The sequence below is a fragment of the Anabrus simplex genome, chromosome 12, assembly GCF_040414725.1.
Source record: "Anabrus simplex isolate iqAnaSimp1 chromosome 12, ASM4041472v1, whole genome shotgun sequence".
NCBI classification, from domain to species: Eukaryota; Metazoa; Arthropoda; class Insecta; order Orthoptera; family Tettigoniidae; genus Anabrus; species Anabrus simplex.
In genome coordinates this window covers 55665193-55678592 of record NC_090276.1, presented here as the reverse complement: position 1 = coordinate 55678592, position 13400 = coordinate 55665193, and the positions used below count along the sequence as shown (strand labels likewise).

Sequence of the window (13400 nt, the reverse complement as noted above, 5' to 3'; positions counted from 1 at the left end):
TTGCATCGTACGCGCTATCTACTGCCCATCTCAGTAACTACAACATTACATGGTTGACATGGTATACCAAACGTGCCTGGAGGTCACAGCTATTTTACAGAGATACAAGCGATCATGAAACTATCACTAGACGTACGTATAGAATTTCCATGACATTTTCAAATCTGGTTTTCAAACTTCAATGCCGGACGGAAAATTTATTGTGTTTGTCTTGTTGCTAGGGTTACATACCGCACATCAAGAAGAAGATTTCTGCACAGACCAAGATTTTTGTAACATGTCATCTAATAAGAAACTAGTGAAATTGGACTTCGAAGTATTTGGAATAGTTCAAGGTGTCGCTGTGACCATTTAAATTAGATACACATAATAACAGAATGATATATTGAAGTTATCTTAGTTGTGAAGTGCCATGGTAATTCTATGTCTAAAATGCCCTTTATTTGTTTATTTCAGGTGTGTTCTTTAGAAAGGTATGTACAACCTCATAACCTCAGTGTAGTTATAAAATACTTTTTGGCTTAACTTCATCTGACTTGTTCGAATAGATCTACTGGCATGTTAAAAATATACCTGACAACGTCTATTCAGGGTAAAGTTGAGTAAAAATCTCGAACAGTGATTATCACTGACAACTCGAAATAATTATACACACACCTGAATGAAGTCTAACCTCTTTTATCGAACGAATGGTGATAAGTTAATACACCCACCCACTTTTACATCTGATGTAACCTCTTATTATTAGCAAGAGACTATGACCTGAACGAGGTGTAACCTGATGTAACCTCTTATTCCTAGAAAGTGACTATGACCTGAACGAGGTGTAACCTGTTATTCCTAGCAAGAGACCAATGGTCTTGTTCCTGGCTTTCTTCCCAATTTATTGAGATCGGCACTGGATGTGGATTTGACCCAGTTTTACGTCTTGCTGCCCTTCCCGACACCAACCATATAGTATGTATTGACTTGTGCATGTTCTTCATCTGATGGTTGGTAGTGTGGTGTGTGTAGATGAAGAGACATGTATTAAGACAAACACACACACACACACACAAACAGGGAAAAAATCCTCGAGCCAGAGGAATTAACCATACACAGTTAAAATCCCCAGCCCAGTTGGGAATTGAACCCAGGGCCCTCTCAACCAAAGGCCAGTTCACTGACCGTTCAGCTAAGGAACCAGACTGAGAAACAAAATGATTGTTTATTAATATACACTCAAAACATAAACAAAGCAAAGGAAGAGACCATAATTTGACATTTCACATGAATTTATCATCACAGTTCTTTGACTAATGATGTGGCTTAACATCTTACTGTAGCTCCAGTTGATTTATTGATACTACTGCAATATGAATAATGCCTAGCAAAACTGAAAGGACTGGACAAGTTGGCCATGCGGTTAGGGGTACGCAGTTGTGAGATACTGGGTTTGAGCCCCACTGTCAGCAGCCCTGAAGATGATTTTCCGTGGTTTCCCCTTTTCACACCAGGAAAATGCTGGGGCTGTACCTTAATTAAGGCCACAGCCGCTTCCTTCCTATTCCTAGGCCTTTACTATCTCATCGTCGCCATAAGACCTATCTGTGTCGGTGCGATGTAAAGCAAATTGTAAAAAGGAGAAAAACAAAACTGAAAGGTATTAAATCACACTCCTCACTACACTGATCCAGCAACAGTGGCAAGATTTCACACTTAATCTTATGCACGGGAGAGTTTTGTGAATTGTTGCAGTAGTATTGTTGCCTAAACCAAGTTTTATTTCAAGATATAAACAAAGTAAAGATAAATATGAAGGTGTATGCAGTATATGTTTATGGGCTAGTATGAGCCTTCAGTGTTTTACAGTTTTTCATATTTTATTCTAATTTGCTGTTACAGAACACTGTGATGCAGGGCAAGAAACTGGGCCTTCGAGGATGGTGCATGAACACTTCGAGAGGCACTGTGACTGGCCAGCTTGAAGGAGAACCGAGCAAAGTGGACGAAATGTAAGTTACAGCTTCTCCATAATCCAGTGAGTGTGTTAAAATTATGAGGAAGAATTGCTTATAGCAAATCTTGAGAAAGATCCCCCCCGTCCTGCTATGAAGAGGGCTGGTGCACTCGCTGGCATTTTGTTAGAAAAGAGTTGTGGGGGCTGCTGTGGCATATTGATAAGGAACACATGGAAAACAGAAAAATACTTGTTTTTCTGTGTGACACTCTCATAGCCATTTCTTTTCACTGTTCTCCTGCAGGTTAAATTTTAACTGCTTATAACCTTCTGTGCCAGGGTTTCCCAACCCTTTTGCGTCTGAGGACCCCCTTATAATATCACATTCACGTCAAAGGATCCCCTAGCCACAGAACAGGGTACGATGCGCATTGGTATCACCCAAATATCACTATAAAATTTGTCACAAATGGAACATAATAATTGCTTTTACACATATCAAGTGAAAAATCTGCGGCAAATTAAGAAATACCGTCGTTATTTGAGAAATATGAAAACATACTTAAGGCTTGTAGACAGGACTGGTTTATGTCGTACTCCGCTGCTGGTGCCGTCTTTTGTTACTTTCTTCAGGTCCAGGGCTAGCACCGTGGAATGGGAGTGCTATGTCTGTAGATTCTCATTATCTTTGTCCATATGACTAGAGCGTCCAGTTCAAACAGCAAAATGGAGGTCAACAGAAAAATAGCATGATCCCTGGACCAATAAATATTTTTATTTCTGTTCGAACGAAAGTAGCTCGATCCCTGGACCAATAAATCACTAGTCCACTGAATTTTTCTGATGTACATTGGCCATACCATTTTGTCGCCTATTAAATATTGCATATCACGATATAATTCATGAAATTATGTCATTGACAAGTGAAGCAATGAAACGAAAGCAAAGAACTTCAGTGAACACAGATATCACACACAAAATTGTTGAAAGTGTAAAACAAAAGACATACGTGTGTCACTGTGAGCGCAACACCAAATGTACTTGTAAAGTGGTAAAGTACATATACATACTATTCTCCAAAAATCAAATATTTCTTAATTTGCTGCAGATTTTTCACTTGATATGTGTAAAAGCAATTATTGTGTTCCATTTGTGACAAATTTTATAGTGATATTTGGGTGATACCAATGCGCACTATACCCCACAGAACATAACACTGTACTGAATTCAGTGAACAAAAAACAGATTTTTAAAAAATGTTAACATGTTTGACTGTATTCGCATAATTTAGAACTAAAATTTACTTTCCTTTAAATTTAAATTTAACTTCATTTACATAAAGATACATAGATATATGCATAGAAATTATAAGACATTGTTACACTTGGCTAATAAGTACATAAGTCTGGATCTGGAAACTTACTTGAGTAAATTCACATGTAAAGTTGTTGGATCTATGGTGCTGTTTTCCAAGCGCGGTCACCCGAACCAAAGATCAGCCTCAACATTAGTTCCGTTTCTGTACTTTGTTTTCATTTATGTGAAAGCAGAAAAGGTACACTCACACAGGAAAGATGTCACGAAAAACATTAAACGTAGTATTTCCTTTCTTGAAATTTTAGGGTATAGTGGATGTTGTGGACCTAAAAGTCGATCAGAGACTGGAGTTGTGATACAAGGTCATCATAAGATACTGCCAACTTGTACCATTCATCGGCCAAGAATTACCTTACATATACTGTATGTAAGTGATACAACAGTGAAGACATATGTTCCTAAATTTAAAATAAATACTTACAGTGTACATTGTTATTGCGGACTCCTTGGATTATCATCACGGCCCCTCCAGGGGGTCCGCAGACTACAGTTTGCGAATGGCTGTTCTACGCTACATAATTCTAAGCTTGAGACTGCCCACGATTTTCAATTCATCCTCGTAACATCATAGTTCTGTTGTCTGTGGTGCTTCGGGCTATTGTGTCATGTCTTGGATTATTGAGTGACCAATGTTTCGTCATCATTGTAGTCACATTGTTATGGTTAACGGATTACCAGAGCTGAAATGTAGATGTTTTTTATATTTGGAGGTTGGACAGTTTAGTGAAAGTGCTGCCATCTGGGGTAGTGTAGGGCCTTGTGCTTGTAATGCACGTTTTGAGACATTCTCATCTCTGTTGAATTTATTTGGGTGTTTCAGAATTTCTATGGCTTCTCCAATATTTCTTTGGTAAAGGATATGGTTAGAGGCTACGAGCTTGGTTTAATTAAACAGGATGGGATGTCTGCAGTAGAACGTGTGTTCGCCTGTGGCTGATTTCAAGTCATTGAATCAAATCAGTCGCCTCTGATCTGCATCTAGGGCTGTCACCCAGGTGGCAGATTTCCTATTAGTTGTTCACATAGTCTTTTCTTAAAAGATTTCAAGGAGGTTGGAAATTTATCGAACATCTCCCTTGGTTAATTATTCCAGTCCGTAATTCCTTGTTCTGTAAATTAATATTTGCCCCAGTTTGTCCTCTTGAATTCAACTTTACCTTCATATTTTGATCTTTTCTACTTTTAAAAACTCCATTCAAGCTTATTCATCTGCTAATGTCGTCTCTCCACTGACAGCTCAGAACATAGGCCCTACCGTTTAGTCTATCAGTTCATCACTACCAGCAGTTTGTCTCCTTAATCCTGAGTATTCCCAGCCAAAAATTTGCACCATTTTTTTAACACTACTCTTTTAAGATATTTTTCTTTTTCCTTTGTAAAACACTATTCTTTTGTCGGAAATCGCCCAGAACAAATCGTCGTGCTTTCCTTTGGATCTTTTCCAGGTTTTGAATCAAGTAATTATGGGAAGGGTCCCAAACTTGCACCATACTCTAATTGTTGTCATCATACCAGTGACTGTCCGACTCGTTGGCTGAATGGTCAGCATACTGGCCTTCGGTTCAGAGGGTCCCGGGTTCGATTCCCGGCCGGGTCGGGGATCTTAACCTTAATTGGTTAATTCCAATGGCCCGGGGGCTGGGTGTTTGTGCTGTCCCCAACATCCCTGCAACTCACACACCACACATAACACTCTCCTCCACTACAATAACACGCAGTTACCTACACATGGCAGATGCCGCCCACCCTCATCGGAGGGTCTGCCTTACAAGGGCTGCACTCGGCTAGAAATAGCCGCACGAATTTAAAAAAAATAACAGTGACTCATTCGACTTCTCCTTCACGTTCTTACTACAACCCCTATATACCCTCATATTCATATGAAGAAATCTTTAACATCCTTATGGACTCATTGGACAATATTGATTTAGATTTCCAACCATGTTTATGTATCTTTGCCCACATGTCTTTCATTTTCTTAATATCGATAGCTGCAGTCACTTAAGTGTGGCCAGTATCCAGTATTCGAGGGCAGCCCTGAAAATGGTTTTTCCCGTTGGTTTCCTTTTTTTTTTTTTTTTTTTTTTTTTTTCGTCGCACCGACACAGATAGGTCTTTTGGCGACGAATGGGACAGGGAAGAGCTAGGAGTGGGAAGGAAGCGGCCGTGGCCTTAATTAAGGTACAGCCCCAGCATTTGCCTGGTGTAAAAATGGGAAACCACGGAAAACCATCTTCAGGGCTGCCAACAGTGGGGTTCGAACCTACTATCTCCCGAATACTGGATACTGGCCGCACTTAAGCAACTGCAGCTATCAAGCTCGGTGGTTTCCCATTTTCACACCAGGCAAATTCTGGGACTATACTTTAATTAAGGCCATGTCAGGTTCCTTCCCTCTCCTAGCCCTTTCCTATCCCATCGTTGCCGTACGACCTATCTGTGTCAGTGTGATGTAAAGCAACTTGTAAAAATAAAACCGTAAACCATTCTCTTAATGTGAGTATTTTTGTTGTCCTTTGACTAGGGAAGTCGTTTGGCTGGTTTGACGTCACCTTCAGGTACCGCCCAATCGTGGATTTTTTGTTTAAAGATGTGTCTATCGAGGACATCTTGTTCACTCTTTAATCGTCAGCCACTGCTTGGTGCCATCTAGGTCTGCAGGTTTGCCTGGGAGATTCCAAACTTATGTTGGAATCTGTTTTGTCAGCCTACTAACAGACATACGTAACATGTGACTGAAGAAAATCAGCCTTCTTGTCCCGATGATGTCTGATACTTTGCCCACTTTGTTATGCACTTAATATTTTTCCCATTTTCGTTCCTTTATAATGGGTTCCGAGATCTTTCTCCCTATCCTTCATTCTAGTTCCTCCAGTTCTTGTTTTGAGGTTTTATTTCTCAAGCTTGGTGTTTCTGATGCATATATAAAACTTCTGCTCTTACAACTGTCTGATAGCATCGTTTCTTTGATCCCCATGATATTGCTGTCTTATTGTATGTCTCAAGAATCTTCATGTAAGCTGACTTCACATAAAATGAATCTTGCCTCCACACCTTGTTTCTCATTATTTCTCATATCTAGCCACTCTCCAAAATATTTGAAAGTTTGACCTTTTGAACATCGTACTTTGTTGTTTTTATCTTAGATGGACTGTCCTTAATATTTTGTTGTTTCAATTGAAACCTTGAGTCCTATTTTGCCTGCCTGATGATATAGTTCCTCAGTCTTTTGGTCAGCTGCTTTAATGGGCAATGCTAGGATTGCAAAAGTCAGGAAATCTAAATGAAATCTAATTTTAGATTCCCTGAAACTGAGTCCTCTTTGGATTCTCTTTTCTTTGAGGGCTTTTCTCCATTCTGTGATGACCTTTCCTAAGGCACAATTAAAAAGGATAGGTGATAATCCACCCCCCTGTCGGACTCCAGTTTTGATGTTAAAGGGTTTTGAAATTTCACCTAGAATCGATTGTAACCTTTCTTCTTTTCCAAATTTGGCCATCTATGGACCGCATAGAACTTAAGGCATCTTGGCCTTTCTTCTCTTCTCTTGCCAAAGTCTCTTCATTCTCTCGCTTCTCATCTTTCTCTCCTCTTCGGAAATGATCCATTCGGGCCTCCGTTTTAATGGTTTCTCTTCAAATGATTTTGGACTGTCCACTCGTCTTCCGAACTCTCTTCTATTGTGGATCATCTGTAGTGTAATTCCAACTTCTTCTCCATCCCTTATGACATCTTCTACCCACTTGTAGATGGCCTTTAACTCCTTTTGGTCAGCCGTTTGTCATAAATTCTTACTTGGTGTCTGTAGAATTTCAGCCTTCATTTCTGCATTGTGTCCATGATCTTTTCAGTGGACTCGTAGAGCTCCTGATTTCTCCTTTTCTTGCAAGTTCCATCAGTAGTCTTCTTTGGTCCCAGAATTTTCCTCAAAATCTTCCTTTCTTTCTTTTCGAGTTCTTGCGGCTCTCCTTTTTTATTTAAAATAAGGCACTCTGAAGCGTACAGTTCTTCCGGTTTTATTACAGAGTTACAATGTCAGATTTTGGTCTCGTACAATATTGCCCTTTTGTTATACCTGTTTTGTGTTAGCTTGTAGGCCAGATCTAATTTTCTGGCTCTTGCCTTGTTTGCCTCTTTATCCATTCCATTGAGTTGGATCCATTCACCAGGTATTTGAACTTGTCTGTTCTTTTAATCTTGCCATTTTTTACCTCCATATATCTTTATTAACAACTTTTTTTAAAAATTTACCCCAGTGAACACCTAGGTACGTACAGTGTCCCCATGAGGTACTTTCACTCCATCAACACAGGTTTTTTTTTTTCTATTTGCTTTACGTTGCACTGACACAGATAGGTCTTGTGGCGACAATGGGACAGTAAAGAGCTAGGACTGGGAACGAAGTGACCGTGGCCTTAATTAAAGTACAACCCCAGCATTTGCCTGGTGTGAAAATGGGAAACCATAGAAAACCATCTACAGGGCTGTCGACAGTGGGGTTCAAACCCACTATCTCCCGAATACTGGATACTGGCCGCACTTAAGCGACTAACATGGTAATTAAAACTGAGAAGACTCTTCCTCTTGGTGAAAATTACAGCATGATTTTTTACCCCATTTACCATCTTACCACGGTAAAGAGTTAGTAGAGACATGATATTCTGTATACCATTTTCCATTGAAATAACTTCTCCCACTGTGAAATAGAATAAGCCATCATACTCAAACCGAAACATGTCTCACACACGATGGAAGACAGGAAGCACAAAGCTTATCTACCATATTATGTAAAATTTGTCACATAGAGGATAACCAAAGTATTGAAGAAACACAAAATATACATCATTCAGCTCTGGATTGAAGGTATGTGATCTCATCTGAAGGATAAAAGACATCCTCAAGCTCTGATGAGAAGGAGTATACAGAATACCATGCATCTGTGGAGGGGTCTAGAAGAGATGGGCCATTCCATAGCAACAAAATGGATGTAACACATTAGAGACACACCCACACATTTCTAGTAGCTCTTGAACTCAGCCAAAGATGAACACACGTCACATTGCAGACATCCTGTCTCGTTTGATTAACCAAGCTCTTAGCCTCTGTCTCTTTCGCCAAAGAAAATTTAGAGAATTCATAGAAATTCTAAAACTCCCAAATAACTTCATTGTAGATCTGGTAACTCCATACTCCCTCAGATGGCAGCACTTCCACTGCATAGTCTGACTTTCAAGTATAAATCCTTCTGCCTTTCATCTCTAGTAATCCGTAAAACTTGACAAAACCAACCTCATCAGGGACTGAGAAGAAATAGATGCAAGATTGTGATTGATGAAGAATGAGCTCATTTATTTGAAAACAGGATTTTATGAAGTAGTCGGGATTGTCCTTGTGTGTTTTCATGTTAGTTCTAGTTGTCTCCTCCTGTTGTTTGCTCTTTCCACATTGACCTATCATTTGTTTTTAGTTCTGTGGTGTGTTCCTTTTCATGTTCCCATCTTTCTTTATACGGCATATTGTGACAGAGTGCATGGATTTTCTGTGAAATATCTGGAGCTGTCCACTTGCATCTCTTCCTTCCCAAAAAATATGCTCACAGCATTCATTTTCAATTGCTGCTAGCTTTCTTCCACCTCATTTTCCAATGAAACGACTACTCTCTCCATCTTCTGTCTCGGTATTGGTATTATGACCACTTTATATGTTACTATCTTCCTCTTCCCTATCACTTGTATCTTCTCCAACCATTCTGTAATTGTGCCTGTATAATTTGAATCACATACACGGCCACATGCTAAAGTACTGGCTTGTTGTAATGTACAGTTGACTGTCAGTTACAAACCATTGATATGCAGTCACTTGAATCGTTATGAAACATAACTGGTTGTTATCATGGCTATATGGATACTTCTTTTTCTTTCTGGGCATTATTCCTGTCAAGGTTTGCAGTCCACCATTCTGCATCTTGTCCTCCATTTAATTCGATATGTGGCACCCCAGTTTCTAGGGGCTTAATAATACTTAATATAATACTGGGATGCCCTCTCTCCAGGGGTCCTCCACGGAGGAGGCAGCCCTGTACTCTGGTTAAGTGGACATTCCCTGCCAGAGGGCAGCAGGCCCAACAGTACGATGTAGTGGCATGTGAGGATGAACTTCACTAGCGGCACTACAGTGGACATAGGAAGCACAGGTGTAGCAGCCTCAATGGTTCCCACTCTGTGACGTAGAAAGGAAATGGAAGTCCTGCTGCACTATCTTTCCAAAACATTCAATATGATTATGGTAAGAGTTATTAAAGCAACGGCCCTCAGTCCGGAGCACGACTTAACGCTCTCACTACCAGACCATATTTATGTACACTATGTTCATAAAAAACAGAACACCTTGAAAGACTAGAGATAGGAAGTTCATATTCAAAGTATGTTCTGCAGAAACGATTAGCATTTCAGTCACCTAGGTTCAGCAAGTGTCCTGTTGCCTAGTAGGTATTGGGTCCTCCATGCGCACTGATAACTTGTTCAATGCGTGATGGCATCGACGCGTATAAGGCGCAAATTGCATACTGGGGTATAGCCATTCATGCTGCATTCACCTGGTTCCACAGTTCATCTTTGGTGGTTGGCATTGGATCACAGCACCGCACCCACCGTTTCACCATATCCCACACATTTTCGATTGGCGACAAGTCCGGTGATCGGGCAGGCCAGGGCAACAGTATGACAACAAGAAGGCACGTGTTCGTACAGCAACATGTGGTGGCGCATTGCCCTGCTGAAATATGGCGTCTGGGGTGTCATGCAGAAAGGGCATAGCTACGGGTCACAGGATGTCATTCACATAGATCAAACTGGTCACAGTGCCCTGGACACACACCAACTGTAATTTGTGGTTGTACCCAATAGGACCTTACACCATAAGGCCTTGAGTTGGCGCTGTATGTCTTGTGCGAATACAGTCAATGTGATACCTCTCCCCATGTCTGTGGCGAACCAAAATGAGGCCATCATTTTCAAACAAACAGAACCTGGATTTGTCCGAAAACACTATCTGCTGCCATTCCTGTCTCCAGTGACATTGTTCCATACATCATTGCAGTCTAGCATGTTTATGGACATTAGTCTAGGTGGAAAGTGGATGACGTGCCAGTAACCCAGACCGTAATAAACAGACAGACTGTCACTCCTGATAGTGTATGATGTGTTACACTGTTCCACCAGAGCCAAGGAGGATGCGGATCTGTCCTGCAATGCCATTCGGATGAGGTGTCGATCTTCTCAGGGGTGGGGGGGGTGGGGGGGTGGTCTGGGTGGTGCGACTAGACCCACCTTCTCTTGTTTTATGGCTTTCTGTGATCCATTCTCTACACACCTGTTGCACTGCCTACACACTTCATCCCACACGAGCAGCAATTTCCTGGATGGATGCATCACGTTCTCTCGTGCCAATAATGCGCCCTCTTTCAAACTCACTCATTTAGCGGTATGGTTCTCGCATACATCTGTGAGGCATCCTGCACGTCTGCTCAAGTCACACTGATCCATTACCTTCGGTTTATAGTGACAACAAGAGCTGGAGGCACATCTGACCAGTCGGCAGTGGTGCGCCAAAATATCGATGTGGACCTTGAACCTGCAGGCCAATGTGGTTCAAATTCAAATCATTTCTTCAGAACATACTAATGTACATGTCCTGTATATATGAACTTCTTATCTCTAGTCTTTCAAAGTGTTCTGGTTTTTATGAACTTGAGTGTACATGTCCCTGGAAACCAAGCATTTTCTGCAATATTAAAATTTATTTTCTCTTGTAATTATGTTACAAACTTTAATGAAAGTTATCATTTCAAAGGTCTATTCTTCTGCAATAAGTCATAAATAAATAAACACAATTATTTCCAATAAATCTCAATTTTATGGGGATTTTTCAACCACATAAATATCACAATAAAAGTCCAACAAAGGATCACTGTTCAAAGGCCCCAAAGGCCTGCAGATTACGAGGCATCATGTGGTTATAAGCTATAAATTTCGTTTTTGTTCCGTATTGAAGTGCAATTATAAGAAATAAATTGACCAGAGGGTCCACCTTTTCAATACAATATATCAAGTAAATAATATAACATCAGTCTTGGGACTAGATTCAGCCACTTAGTGGCCATCTTCAGCCAAATAAAAATTAAACAGATTATGTGATAACTAATAATAATAATAATAATAATAATAATAATAATAATAATAATGGGGTATGGCTTTTAGTGCTGGGAGTGTCCGAGGACATGTTTGGCTCACCAGATGCAGGTCTTTTTTCATTTGACTCCCGTAGGCGACCTGCGCGTCTTGATGAGGATGAAATTATGATGAAGACGACACATACACCCAGCCCAGTGCCAGCAAAATTAACCAATGATGGTTAAAATTCCCGACCCTGCCGGGAATCAAACCCGGGACCCCTGTGACCAAAGGCCCTATTTAGCCATTGAGCCGGACTATGTGATAACTAAAATAAATGTATACCAGACAAAGACTGTTGCAAGAATAATTATTATAACATTAAAATACATAAACAAAAATTATGGTTATGATGATCTTGTCATAATATGATGTCTTTTAGTTGACTTAGGACCTCAGGCAAGGAAGTAAATCTGGAAATGGTAGCCAGAAATGAATAAACATACAGAAAATAAATTAAAAAGGAGAATTTTTTTTTATGAGACTCGCTTCTAATGTTGTAGGAAGCGAGCAACATGGCCTGCTTCCTACAACAAGTCAGTGCTTGTTCTGCATCAGACATTAGATATACTGTAGATTTCACTATAGAGGTGTCTCATAAATAATTTTTCAAGAAATACTACTAGTTTAACATTCTAACTCCAGCATCATTGTATACAAATTCACACCACAACGTAAGTATTCCCAGTGCTTGACACTACTTCTTACACTATTGTGTTTCTTTGTGGTGGTTGGTAGTGTGGCGTGTTGTATGAATATGAAGAGGAGAGTGTTTGGACAAGCACAAACACCCAGTCCCCGGGCCAGAACAATTAATCAGACTGTATTAAAATCCCTGACCCAGCAGAAATCAAGCTCGGGACCCTCTGAACTTAAGGCTTCAATGCTGGCTATTCAGTCAACTTCCACTTGTTCAGAGAAGATGGTGTCCTAGTTGTACTTAGTCTTAAGACAAAAATTACCACCATCACCTATCCTTTTTCTTGTACAGCCCTCTTATGTTATTCATTTTCTTTTACCTTGTATATTTAATTGAACATAATTTGATATCTGTTTCAGGAAATATTGGTTGTCGAACATAGGCAGCAAGAATTCTCGGATCGACAAAGCCGAATTCCGAAATGAGAAAGAAATCTCTGCCTACTCTTTCACCGACTTCACCGTACGCCATTAATGGAGTGACACACCTTGCAAACATGTTTACCAAGTCGTCCCCATTTGACACATAGTTCACTGTTTAACTCTGGAAATTTGATCTTCAGTGCCCTTTTGATATTGGCATTAGGAAATAAGTATTAAAAAGTATTAGTAACATACTGTGTATTTAGTAAGAGTCATCTTCCAGAGTGAAAGTGACGTGCAGAAATGACTAAATTAATGGACTTGAAAGATGGTGAGATGCTCGATTGTTATGAGGCAGCTGATGTTTTCCTCCTTCCATGCTCAAACTCTTTATTGTTCCTGTTAAATATTTTGTATTGCCAGTTCTAGTCATAAATGTGTTGTATGGTCTGGTAGCAACTTTCAGAATAGTGAAATGCTGAAGCTGCAGTAAAACACACACTGTATTACTTGTGTATTGATGGAATAAAAGAAATTTTATGCATTGTTTGACATTTATTAATTGATAGTCATTCATATTTTGATGAGCAGAAAATTCTAAAGGTGTAACACACTTTGATTGGTTTAAAAAAAAAAAGTACAGTATAGTCTCTTTCTTCTTTTATAAAACATATATGTCGGAATTGGATCTAGAAGGAAATTAAAAGATTTACGAAAGAGAAAAAAAAGCGATGACCATGTGTTGGCGGGACATACTGTCGTCGTCTGATGAGAAGTTGCGGGAATGCGGG

The 13400-nt window shown here is 39.9% G+C and overlaps 1 protein-coding gene across 3 annotated transcripts; it reads left to right on the top strand.

Moving 5' to 3' along the window:
- Positions 1-24: 24 nt before the first annotated feature.
- Positions 25-13158, top strand: LOC137502827 (acylphosphatase-2-like). Of its 3 annotated transcripts, XM_068229887.1 has the most exons (5): positions 25-132; positions 222-335; positions 457-473; positions 1885-1994; positions 12607-13158. In XM_068229887.1, the coding sequence occupies exons 2-5, from the start codon at positions 278-280 to the stop codon at positions 12719-12721; spliced, it is 300 nt and encodes a 99-aa protein (XP_068085988.1). In that variant the 5' UTR covers positions 25-132; positions 222-277; the 3' UTR covers positions 12722-13158. The 3 variants fall into 3 exon arrangements, with proteins under 3 accessions (XP_068085988.1, XP_068085989.1, XP_068085987.1); XM_068229886.1 differs by lacking the exon at positions 25-132 and having other exon boundaries at positions 152-335; XM_068229888.1 differs by lacking the exons at positions 222-335; positions 457-473.
- The last annotated feature ends 242 nt before the right edge of the window (positions 13159-13400 follow it).